At 40.3% G+C, this 12903-nt stretch overlaps 1 protein-coding gene and 1 long non-coding RNA gene across 8 annotated transcripts in view; both read right to left on the reverse strand.

Annotated features, from left to right (window-relative positions):
- Nucleotides 1–67: 67 nt before the first annotated feature.
- The window catches only part of LOC125763365 (uncharacterized), a 42578-nt gene continuing 29742 nt past the window's right edge, over nucleotides 68–12903 (reverse strand). For all 6 annotated transcript variants that reach the window (XM_049426444.1, XM_049426447.1, XM_049426445.1 and 3 more), the window contains one exon: nucleotides 68–5130. In XM_049426444.1, the coding sequence (XP_049282401.1) occupies nucleotides 3126–5130 (2005 nt within the window). In that variant the 3' untranslated portion in view covers nucleotides 68–3125. The remainder of the gene's footprint in view (nucleotides 5131–12903) is intronic.
- On the reverse strand, nucleotides 6749–10372 carry LOC125763640 (uncharacterized). Of its 2 annotated transcripts, none has more exons than XR_007418376.1 (3): nucleotides 8783–10372; nucleotides 7980–8592; nucleotides 6749–7789 (listed from the first exon to the last, which is right to left on the reverse strand). It is a non-coding gene; the product is annotated as an uncharacterized LOC125763640 (long non-coding RNA). The 2 variants fall into 2 exon arrangements; XR_007418375.1 differs by having other exon boundaries at nucleotides 6749–7688; nucleotides 7879–8592.

The raw sequence follows: 12903 nt of genomic DNA on the forward strand, positions 1-12903 counted from the left end.
TTTACAGGCTAAATCACTTACTATCTGACGAAATTCGGATCTAAACAGAAACAACCAAACGCCACACTTGAAAGTTTGTTCCATTTTATTGCTAGAATTCGTTTTGAATTTGGACTTTGATATGGCTTCGCGAATGCGCGAAGAAAATTGGCGATGATCGGAACGGGCATATGGAAAGGGTTGTGTTTTGCAACCTTCTCCTAAACCCCAAACTTAAACCGAACTTTTAGAAAGTTTGAACAACTGTGTGTGTTACCATTAGCTATGTTCTATAGTCCTTCAACAAACGCGAACGTAATGTTTGTTTTGTTTTTTTTTATACTTCTCAAAGTTAATGAAATGGGGCTTTTAAAGCTTTTCCACTGGAAGGGGGTTTATTCCGCAAACGGGTTAGAATGTAGAACTCAATGAGCTGGCGAAACAGTAAATGGTTATGAAACTTCTTTCCCTACACTTTATATACGTACTCCACGGTTTTGTTTGTTAGCGGTATGTTATCGCGAAATATTTATTGATCGAATCATCATTCTAGTCTTGAATTGTTTGCTAGCGTTCCGTTCTTTAATTTTATTGATGTGTGCCTCTTAGGCTGGGTATCATTTGTTCATCAGTTGGCAATAATTACATTCTATTCTGTTTTAGTAATAAGATGTTTTTGTTGGTTTGATGTTTTGTTCCATCTGCTAGGATCGTGGGTGTACGTTATATTCATCTTTTTTGTCTCTATAATGATCAAGCTCGGAAGTTTTAATGAACTATTATGTGTTTCATCTTTCGTCAACATGGCCGCTTCTCACTGATTGTATTCTGTTATTTTTCCTTCTTTTTTGAATATGTGTAGTTAGCAGTTTCCTTAGAGTTTTCCATTTTTGCGATAGCTAACGGGGCTATGTGTGTGTTTGTATCTGCAAGCGTGAAATGAAACGATCAGATTACAATTACAGCATGTAAAACTAAAATGTTTTCCTTTTTCTTACATTTATCCCACATTTAGCCCATTTACGAAAACCGCTCGATGTTTAGCATTGGACCCATCAAAATAAAACCATTTATTGTGGGTTGTCTCTAGTTTACTAGTTACTCTTATTGGTATGTGTCAATTGAGCAGTTAAGTATTTTCCTGTTTGTTTAAGAGTTTAGTGTTTCGCTACACATGTACCTAGTAAAGTTGCTTGGTAGGCTTCAAATTGAAAGGTATTTGTGTTTGTTTGTGTGTGTATGGGATGGCAAATATTTCGACAAGTACCAGGGAAATCAAATATCCTGTTTGCGTGTATCTGCATTAACTCCTAAAAAGGTATTGTGATTATTAGGGACGGTTCTGAAATTGTTCTATCAACGGTTACAGCAATCTATGCCCTTTTATACTTCCGATCGATCTCGACTGCTCGTCTTACGATTGCATTACTTTGTGATGAATCTTTGTACAGATGTACTGATTATCAGTCGAAAGGAAATGGTGTGCAAACTAGAAAGAAGATGGAACATGCAAGACAGAAAGCTGTAGCCTTAAAGATACAGAAGAAACAGTTAAAACATGGAAATTAAATTAATCGATATGAAAGAATAAACACACTTACAGTAAACTGCTGTCAGCTTATGTGTGTAACTCGACTTTTTAGTTAAAAATCAATCAAACATCGAACACATTCATTTGCTCTTTTATGTTTGGCATCCACGTGTACAGGTTTTGAGTAATGCGGAGTATTACTTACGACGGTTGGCTTATTATTATCCGAGCTGTGTTTTTAAAGTCGTCTGAAGAACGTAAGTAGTACTTCTTTTTTGGGAATTATTTCGAATTTTGCTAGTTTCTTACAGGACTATAGTCGAGATATTACTGACGATTTTCTTTCTCTCTTCTAAGTAGCATCTTTTACACTAACGCACAATGACGATCAGTAGCGATCTTCCGTGCGGTAGAGTGGTCGCCTTCATACGAATCGTGTTGTTGTTTAAAATAATTGTATGAATGTATATAGCCTAATACTATTCGTTCTGCCTTCATCCAGACCACATCACATTGCGTCTTCGATTGGCGCCATCGCTGGATATAGTTGCCCGAATGCAATTTCTTTACGTTTAGTTAGAAAATGTTGTATAGCATCGTATTTCCTCGGTTTTGGATCGTGTACTGAGCACGTTCACGCAAGCGAGATCATTTCTTCAGATCGGTTTTATCTGAACTCGCTTCTGTTTCTAGTGCCAGCATGAGCATGAATGCGTTAATTCGAGGTTGACTTTCAAAATATACTGTTGCTTACCTAGCACTAAGTGATACATTGCATTCTGTGTTTATCTCTTCATATTAACGTTATGCTTTAAATACTGATTTTACCTTGATTGACGTTTGTTCTTAGTTCCTTTGGTTTACATTTCACGCCTGTATTTTCGGGTTCCTGGATCGGGTTCTTTAACGTCGTCTAATTCTGTTCAAGGGGAGGACTGCACATGTTCTAGGGATGTCGATGCGCATGAAAGAGTTTGTTACTTTTGGTTTTCGAGAGGAAATTTGTGTAAAGTTTGAATTGTTATTTGTCCTACTTTAGAAGATTCAGAAGTATTGCCGCAGAAAGCAAAGAAGTCATTAGCATTCTATCCCTGTTTCATTGTATCCGGATTTACTTGAAGTTGACTACGCTAAAAAGACTGCGACTTTGGATGGAAAAATTCAGTATGTATTGTACAGGGAGCAGATCGATGGACGTCCATCCGACTTTCCTTGAGAAAACTGTTTCATCCTAAGAAATTCTTAAAATCGAACCAACGGTTTTGCTATGAATTCTGCTACAACTACTGCTGTTACCGGTTCCGTTTAATCTCTAACTAGACTTTAGAAGGAAAACATCATGCTGACTACCAGTTGGAACAGTTACGGGATTGCTATTATTAGGAAAAGGTTAATAAAATGTAACATTTTTCCCTAAATGTTGCTATTAAAAAGACCTGTTTTGTTTCTTCTCTTTTCAAAATTACCATTCTCTCTATCTCTCTTTCACTTTTGACTAGCTGCAGCTAGCTCAAGGTGGTCACATCGTTCCCCTTTACAGCAGTATCTCGGCCTGAACAGAGTCACCGAAGTCATCGGAAAAGCGGTTTGCGCACCCGACCGTGCCCAGATATTATCACAACATTTGTTCCGATTCCGTCGGCGAGATCGGTGACAGCTCCATCCCATCCAGCAGTGGCGTTTTCTCCTCATTGCCACTTCCAAACTCATCGCTGCCAGCAGCATCGTCCAGGTACTGTCGTACATCGCGCGGGGCATGCTTGTGTCGGTTGTGATCGCTGCCCGCGTTCGACGAGCGCTGTGGGACGGGTGACTTGAGCAAGGAAGTGTCCGTAGTGCTGACACTTGTTGCATCCTCGCTGGCCGTGTCCGAAGCATCCGATGTGCAGGTTACGTCCGAAGAGAGTGGCTTTACCTCAAACTCTAGTGTAGCCCCATCACCGGTCGACGATGATGAAGCGGCACTGGCCGCACTACGGCACGGGCTGGCGGGGCTAGTGGAACGCCCGGTAGCTGCTCGGAGTGAAGTTTCCGAGGAGAAGTCTTCGATGGACACACTGTCCAGGATTGTGCTGTGCTTGAACCGTGCCAGAGAGAATAGTTGCTGCCGATCGGTTCGGTTCGGACGCAAGCGGCTCGTCGAGGAGCCCGATGCGGCGGGCGAGGATGTCGTTGTGGACGTCACCGAGGAGGTGCAGGAGGGACTACCGGGCGGCAGTGGTTCCGGGGTAAGTATGAAGCGATCACAACTCATCTCCCCAATGCTACCACTTTCGGTTGTAGGTAGATCCTGTGAACCGTGCGTTCTGAGCATACGATCCACCTCCGAATGGGGACCACCCGAGAAACTGGGAACCGAGCGGAACTGTTGTGGGTGTTGTTGCTGCTGGTGTGTAGCGGGAACACAGTTGAAGGATGTCTCGAACAGACACTCGTTTGATTTGATCAAATTGTTGCGCCATTGGAGACCGCGCTCTCGAGCCGTGGGTACGATCGTGTGCAGATTTTGGTAGGATGCATGGGTTTTTCTCGATGGGGACACTGGCACTGGTGCATGCTTTGGCGATGGCGTTGACGGTGGGGCCAGCATCGGTGGTAGCGAGAGTTGCGGTTGTAGCTGTCCCGTCGGACGGGTTTGCTGTGAGCGCGACGTATCGATCGGCATGAAGGCCGAATCGATGCGTCGCTCCTCTTCGAACGAGCGGAAGATTTTGCGGCTCGTGTTTTTGATTGACTTGCGCGTGGAGTTGTACGACATGTCCTCGAACGAAGACACACGGTATTTCTGCGAGAAGACCTCGGTAGTGGCACACTTGCGCAGTGGGGAAAGTGTGTAACACAGCGAAGAGTTCGTCGTGGACGACGAATGATTGTTGATGACGAGCTTGGGTGGTTCCAGGAACCTTGAACGACTCGGCGAAATGTCTCTCGAAGCGATCGAGGGTTCCGTCCGAGAGCTGCTCACAGCACATGGTCCGGCTGCATTATATCCCGAGGTTTGCGGCAGCACCTGCGACTGGGAATGGTGATGATAGTCGTGACAAGGTGACGAACCGGTAGAATCAATGTACTTCATGTTGGCAATCGTGGTCGCAAGATTGTCGGCAGTACTAGTAGCGCCCTGTTCTACAAGCAGATCTTCCACACCCTCGTCTATCGGAGAGTTCATGGAGGCAAAGCTGCTCAGCTTAAAGCTGGACGCCCTGGACGATTCGCCGTCCGTCATGGAACCGAACGCGGAGTCTTGCGACGGGTTGCTGAGCCCGAGTATCATACCGCGGCGGCTGTACTCCATTCGGCGCGACTTGGAGTTCTTGTATGCGGAGGACGGATTGAGGCTGACGGCACCCGACCCACCCGAACCGCCCGCAACCGCTCCCACCGATGCCCCCGTGGCTGACGTGCCGGCCCCGTGCGCTTCTTCGATCGAATCTATACGAATGATTGTGTTGTTGTTACTATTGCTGTTGTCGTCCGAGTGGACATTATTGTCACAGTAATGTATCGGCGAGCTCAGTGGATCGTAATGGCATGGATCGTCGATGCGGGCTGACGCTATAACTATTTCATCTAACAGATCTTCAGAATCACTACTAGACAGATCGGAGGATTCTACATCACTATAAAGAAAAAAGACGGATTCGATACGGACGTGGGAATGGGATTAGCGGCAGGATAGGAGTTGTCCATCGGTTGTGCACCGTTGGTTGTGGTGGAAAAGGACGAAGGAAAAGACCGGACGGGACGATATAGATAAATCCACACGAACAACGTTCAATGCCACACATGACAACACAGTACAACACACAAAGGTATAGTGCCAGTCACTGGATAGAGCTTGGCCTAGATAGTATGTATGAATAGCTGTGTACGTGTGGTTGTGCGTGTGTGTATGTGTCTGTGCAAGATAAAACAAAAGCGAAACAGTGAACAAGTGAACAAGTGTAGTAAGTAGCATCAAATCAAAGCAAACTACGAGACAAAAACGAAACGAATGCTTCAACGGTGAAACTGTACGGTCGCTATAGTGATGGATGGACAACTACTAATCTTCCCGTGTCTTATAGAATCGATTAACTACTTAGCCGGCTACCAGATCTGCTACCAGATTAACATGAAATGAACCTAACGAAATTGAAGTACGAATAAAGCTGTGGAATGTATCCGGACATTATTAGGTATTTGCTCTATATGTAATGTGCATCAACGTTGGATGAACGAACACAACAGTAACACTAGAGTAACACTTTTTGGGGAGATGGGTAAGGATAAGAGAAGTTGGGTCTATGCTCATTAAGCAAAATGACCCAAGAGACGGTGGACTAGCGAACGATACAGTTGTAATGTCGATGAGGACAACAGGTTTAGGTGAAATTGATTTATACTTCAACCAACGCATTGTGGCAATGAGTGAACTAGAGATGAAAATAACAACTCTTTTTAGTGAGTCAACCTAGAGTAAATGAGTCGTTATTAGGAGTCAGCTCGTTTAACGACTCATTTCGGAGTCATAAAAAACCCCGTAAATCTCCTAAGACCTTAGCTTTTTTTGGAAAATTTAGAAAAAAAAAAATAAAATTGATTTATTTTAATGAAAATTGGTTGCAATAAGTTTCTTTTCACTCAAATAATGCTTCAAATTAAAAAAAAATAAAAAATCAGAAAAAAAAATTTTAAAAATTTTCAACTTGAAAATTTCATAAGGGGTACCCCTTGCCATTTTTTTGAGAAAATTTGGAAAAAAAATGAAATTGATTTATTTTAATGCCAATTGGTTGCAATGTGTTTCTTTTCACTCAAGTAATGCTTTAAATAAAAAAAAGAGTGAAAAATAATAAAAAAATCAAAAAATTCAAAAAAATAAAAATTTACTAAGGCTCATTTTTGCACCAAGTTTTGCCTATAGCTCGGTCGGTATTCAACGGATCGCCAATCTTTAACCTGTGGTCGATAGATGGCACCAATGGCTACATTTTCTTCTTGGACGGACATGCCCTCAGATGTCTATGCTAGAAGTTATCTGAGAAGCCAAGTTCCATACCCTGTTTGAGAAAAAGTAAAATTTTCCTCATTTTTGCACCAAGTTTTGGCTATAACTCGGTCGGTATCCAACGGATCGCCAATCTTTAAAATGTGGTCGATAGATGGTACTAATGGCTACATTTTCTTCTTGGACGGACATGCCCTCAGATGTCTATACTAGAAGTTATCTGAGAAACCAAGTTCCTTACCCTGTTTGAGAAAATGTAAAATTTTCCTCATTTTTGAGCAATGTAGCAAAATTTTTAAATGTGATATATTTGAATGCGAATTTGTTGCAATAAGTTTCTTTTCACTCAAATAATGCTTCAAATTAAAAAAAGAATAAAAAATCAGAAAAAATTTTTTTTAAAATTTTCAACTCGAAAATTTCATAAGGGGTACCCCTTGCCATTTTTTTGAGAAAATTAGGAAAAAAATTAAATTGATTTATTTTAATGCCAATTGATTGCAATGTGTTTCTTTTCACTCAAGTAATGCTTTAAATAAAAAAAAGAGTGAAAAATAATAAAAAAATCAAAAAATTCAAAAAAATAAAAATTTACTAAGGCTCATTTTTGCACCAAGTTTTGGCTATAACTCGGTCGGTATCCAACGGATCGCCAATCTTTAACCTGTGGTCGATAGATGGTATTAATGGCTACATTTTCTTCTTGGACGGACATGCCCTCAGATGTCTATACTAGAAGTTATCTGGGAAGCCAAGTTCCATACCCTGTTTGAGAAAATGTAAAATTTTCCTCATTTTTGAGCAATGTAGCAAAATTTTTAAATGTGATATATTTGAATGCGAATTTGTTGCAATAAGTTTCTTTTCACTCAAATAATGCTTCAAATTAAAAAAAGAATAAAAAATCAGAAAAAAATGTTTTAAAAATTTTCAACTCGAAAATTTCATAAGGGGTACCCCTTGCCATTTTTTTGAAAAAATTTGAAAAAAAAATTAAATTGATTTATTTTAATGCCAATTGGTTGCAATGTGTTTCTTTTCACTCAAGTAATGCTTTAAATAAAAAAAAGAGTGAAAAGTAATAAAAAAATCAAAAAATTCAAACAAATAAAAATTTACTAAGGCTCATTTTTGCACCAAGTTTTGGCTATAACTCGGTCGGTATCCAACGGATCGCCAATCTTTAACCTGTGGTCGATAGATGGCACCAATGGCTACATTTTCTTCTTGGACGGACATGCCCTCAGATGTCTATGCTAGAAGTTATCTGAGAAGCCATGTTCCATACCCTGTTTGAGAAAAAGTAAAATTTTCCTCATTTTTGCGCCAAGTTTTGGCTATAACTCGGTCGGTATCCAACGGATCGCCAATCTTTAACCTGTGGTCGATAGATGGCACCAATGGCTACATTTTCTTCTTGGACGGCCATGCCCTCAGATGTCTATGATAGAAGCTATCTGAGGAACCAAGTTCCATAACCTGTTTGAGAAAATGCAAAATTTTCCTCATTTTTGCACCAAGTTTTGGCTATAACTCGGTCGGTATCCAACGGATCGCCAATCTTTAACCTGTGGTCGATAGATGGCACCAATGGCTACATTTTCTTCTTGGACGGACATGCCCTCAGATGTCTATGCTAGAAGTTATCTGAGAAACCAAGTTCCTTACCCTGTTTGAGAAAATGTAAAATTTTCCTCATTTTTGAGCAATGTAGCAAAATTTTTAAATGTGATATATTTGAATGCGAATTTGTTGCAATAAGTTTCTTTTCACTCAAATAATGCTTCAAATTAAAAAAAGAATAAAAAATCAGAAAAAAATGTTTTAAAAATTTTCAACTCGAAAATTTCATAAGGGGTACCCCTTGCCATTTTTTTGAAAAAATTTGAAAAAAAAATTAAATTGATTTATTTTAATGCCAATTGGTTGCAATGTGTTTCTTTTCACTCAAGTAATGCTTTAAATAAAAAAAAGAGTGAAAAGTAATAAAAAAATCAAAAAATTCAAACAAATAAAAATTTACTAAGGCTCATTTTTGCACCAAGTTTTGGCTATAACTCGGTCGGTATCCAACGGATCGCCAATCTTTAACCTGTGGTCGATAGATGGCACCAATGGCTACATTTTCTTCTTGGACGGACATGCCCTCAGATGTCTATGCTAGAAGTTATCTGAGAAGCCATGTTCCATACCCTGTTTGAGAAAAAGTAAAATTTTCCTCATTTTTGCGCCAAGTTTTGGCTATAACTCGGTCGGTATCCAACGGATCGCCAATCTTTAACCTGTGGTCGATAGATGGCACCAATGGCTACATTTTCTTCTTGGACGGCCATGCCCTCAGATGTCTATGATAGAAGCTATCTGAGGAACCAAGTTCCATAACCTGTTTGAGAAAATGCAAAATTTTCCTCATTTTTGCACCAAGTTTTGGCTATAACTCGGTCGGTATCCAACGGATCGCCAATCTTTAACCTGTGGTCGATAGATGGCACCAATGGCTACATTTTCTTCTTGGACGGCCATGCCCTCAGATGTCTATGATAGAAGCTATCTGAGGAACCAAGTTCCATAACCTGTTTGAGAAAATGCAAAATTTTCCTCATTTTTGCACCAAGTTTTGGCTATAACTCGGTCGGTATCCAACGAATCGCCAATCTTTAACCTGTGGTCGATAGATGATACCAATGGCTACATTTTCTTCTTGGACGGCCATGTCCTCAGATGTCTATGCTAGAAGCTATCTGAGAAACCAAGTTCCATACCCTGTTTGAGAAAATGTAAAATTTTCCTCATTTTTGAGCAATGTAGCAAAATTTTAAAATGTGATATATTTTAATGCAAATTTGTTGCAATAAGTTTCTTTTCACTCAAATAATGCTTTAAATTAAAAAAAGAATTAAAAATCAGAAAAAAATTTTTAAAAAAATTTTAACTCGAAAATTTCATAAGGCTTACCCCTTACGTTTTTTTTGAGAAATTTTGCAAAAAAAATTAAATTGTTTTATTTTAATGCCAATTGGTTGCAATGTGTTTCTTTTCACTCAAGTAATGCTTTAAACAAAAAAAAGTTAAAAGCAGAGGCGGATCCTCTTTAACTATCTCACTCTTACTCTCTTTGCACATCTGTAAAGTGAACGTTACGAAGTGACAAAGGGGAAAATATGATAACGTTCGTCGCTTTTGTGATGACCAACGCGTTCAGGTGGATCAACGATAAGGGTATGCGAATGATAACGGCAATGATAGCAATATCTATGTCAAGGACGTCGCAAAAACACCCAAGAGAACCTGCAACAGAGTTGGAGAAGCGGTTGGAACCAAATAGTACTGATTAGCTTTCGCTCCACACGCTAACGAACGGCAACGGGGTGATAAGTATACCTTATGTGTTTCGATTTATCGATGAATTGGAAGATAGTAGCAGATAATAAATGGAACTATTTGTAAGCTACTCCAGGAAGCTGTAGGTACTAGCGGTTGGTAATGAATGCCTTCCAAAACCGTTTGCCGAGGATCGCTCAATCGGTTAAGTAGTAATTAGTGGACGCGAGTTCGGAGTTGAAGCTTGCTGTGGATACAAACGAGGGCGGCTAGCACTAGTGCCTTTGATTGGTGCCCGGGTGAAGGATTTGTTAAGGCTCAGAAACAGACATCATCATTGCAAAATAATTTTGTCAATACGACAAAATAACTTGCATAACTTGCGACCATTTATCTGACAAATTGTTTGACGTTTGGCGACTGTGAAACTGTGCCTTAATGTATGCAATTTGCATTACAAAATTACTTTAACGATAAGTCTGTTCGTACACCTTAAAATTGATACTGTTCCGGGTTTTGTTCAGTAGCAGAAACAACGGGATTTAGATAATTTGTTACTCTGTCTTACCTAAACCAAAGATGTTGCTCGGAGAAGATGTTTCGACGAATACCGCTGTTCTTGTATTCTTGTATTAAAGCAAGAAATACTGCTCGAAAAGGGCAATGAATTTATACTTTACTCCAGTCACACACAGACACACAATTATGTTAACCCACGAGAATAGATTACTGAACTGCCACACGTGTGTACACGCGTTTGTTTCGTGAGAGATGGGGAGGGTGCAAGTTTGCGTGTTTTTCTTTACCTCAACGCATCAAGGATCTTGTCAGCTGAATCGGCGTAACCATTTGTTATGAAGGTTATTTTCTTTGCGAAACGAACAGAGCAACAAAGGCAAGCAACAGCTGGTGCCATTTGGTGGATGTGGCCGGTGTCGATGCGTCAGCGTGGCTTGCAAAAAAAAAACAACGCTCCATCCGGTTCCTCCCCATCGTGTGAGGGAGCGTGATGAAGCGTTTCGGGAAGAAAATAATCATAAAGTATAAGAAAGAACGACCACCGATCGGACCGGAACGAGAGTGGTTAGCTTCGTTAGGCCAAACGAAACTCGAACTCATCGTAATGAACTTGATGGTAATAGCTGGCATGCGTGTTTTGACGTGTGGATCGATCATCGAAGATGCCCGCGCGTGGACGATTGAATCGTGGGCCCAATTCCGATATGCACCATGGATGAGAAGAAGTGGGACGGTTTGTTGTTGTGGTTGTTGTTGTTGATGTTTGCCCGTAAAGAACCGACCCGTGGCGAGATGCAATGACGAATGGGACGTGTGGAAAATAATAATATAGAAACAACATAACAAATACGAACCGAAGTACACAACAACACACTCATGTTTACATAATGTCCTGTAGAAGAGCGGCCAGATGGTGTAGGGCGTGATATGATTGGGTAAGGATGATGAAAGTCATGAGTCATGAAAAACGCAGATTTTCCAGCACGTTTTTGCAACGCCAAAACGGTTGTCAATAGAATGACGGATTGATTTTATTTGTATCTCTTGTTTCAGACGTTACTCAATGTTTGATAATGCTAGAACAGATTTGTGAACGAAGTGATACAATGCGATCGACTATGAAACAAGTCTAAACAACGCTGGTATGCAAATAGTAAGCAAAATATAAAAACTTCTATAACATGATATTTCGCGTCGTGTATTAGAAAATTGAAAACCGAACAAATATTTTCTTTGCTAGTACATACATGTAACAATCTATTAAAATGAAACAATTACAACGGCAAACGAGAGTTGCAAAACGTAAGCAAAGAGACAAAGAAATGAAAGCTGAAAAGGATGCTCGACTCTCTTGCCGATTTCATGCCGATGTTATGCCGTGGTCTTTGGAAAAGTGTGTTTTTTTGTGTATTGCGTGTTGGGCATAAAGGATACCTCGAACGCGAAAATGGAGGAAAGCGTACGGCGTGTGGTGAATAGATACCTTGACGTGACGAAACATGTGCTAATTACCTTTAGCGCGCCAAAGAACTTCTATGCTACGATTGTGTATGAGCGTGTGAGAAGAAAGTATAGCTGTGTATGTTTTGTGTTGGGAGTAGAGAATAAGTCCTTAATGCAATTCAAGAAACCTACTGTAGCATTCCGCAAATACTAGTGATGCCATCTGCGTTTGATCTGCTTTCGCATAAACTACCAATTGAAGGCAGGCTATGAGAAGGACAAGCAAACTATCCCGTTTTGGATAACGTTGTTAATGAAATAATAAAGCAATTTTGTCATGCAGATTGTGTAAATGGAGTGTATTATTAACACGATAAAATCATCGCATCTGCAAGACAAAGTTACTTTTGTATCGGTTTGTAGTTTTGTTTTTCTCCTAACAACGCCATCAACGAGGAACATATCCAACAGATTCGCAAACAGAAGGAAACGATAAGATGTAAAAAAATGACTCAAATTCGAAACGCAAAAAGCACGCAACTGAACGGGAATAATTCAAGCGTTCAGTGTTATTGAAATGAGAAGTTGCTCTCGCTCAATTCCGTCTGGGCATGTGGTGTTGGTGTCTGTTTGTGTAGTTTTAGCTTTCTTAATGCATTTTACTTACTGTCGATCACATCATCGGGGCCGAGAACGGAGTACTTCGGCGGAGTGTCCCAGCAGGCCGGATGGAGTGGATGAAGTGTAGGTAAGGGTGGAAAGGTTTTTTGGAAGGACAATTTTGTGTTCTTTTTGTGGTGTCGTTGAAATATCATAAATTAGTGAGAAGGGGCCTTGTCGCAGATAGATCACACACATCTGATGGGCACATATTATTCTAAAATAGTGTCCGATTCTTGAACCACAATACACCTCTTCCATACGAGCTTGATACATTTTAAGCACGCTATAGCTGCAGATAAGAGTGTACTGCTCGGAGAGATTATTTTTTCATATTTTAATGTGGATAAGGAGCAGTGTGTTAGATACGGTCCACTGTTTGGAATCCACTATCCTCATGTACCACATGTTGCCCGTGTTCTTGTCTGCAACGTGTTTATTGCCTTGCTGCACGACATGT

The sequence above is a fragment of the Anopheles funestus genome, chromosome 2RL, assembly GCF_943734845.2.
Source record: "Anopheles funestus chromosome 2RL, idAnoFuneDA-416_04, whole genome shotgun sequence".
Taxonomy (NCBI): Eukaryota; Metazoa; Arthropoda; class Insecta; order Diptera; family Culicidae; genus Anopheles; species Anopheles funestus.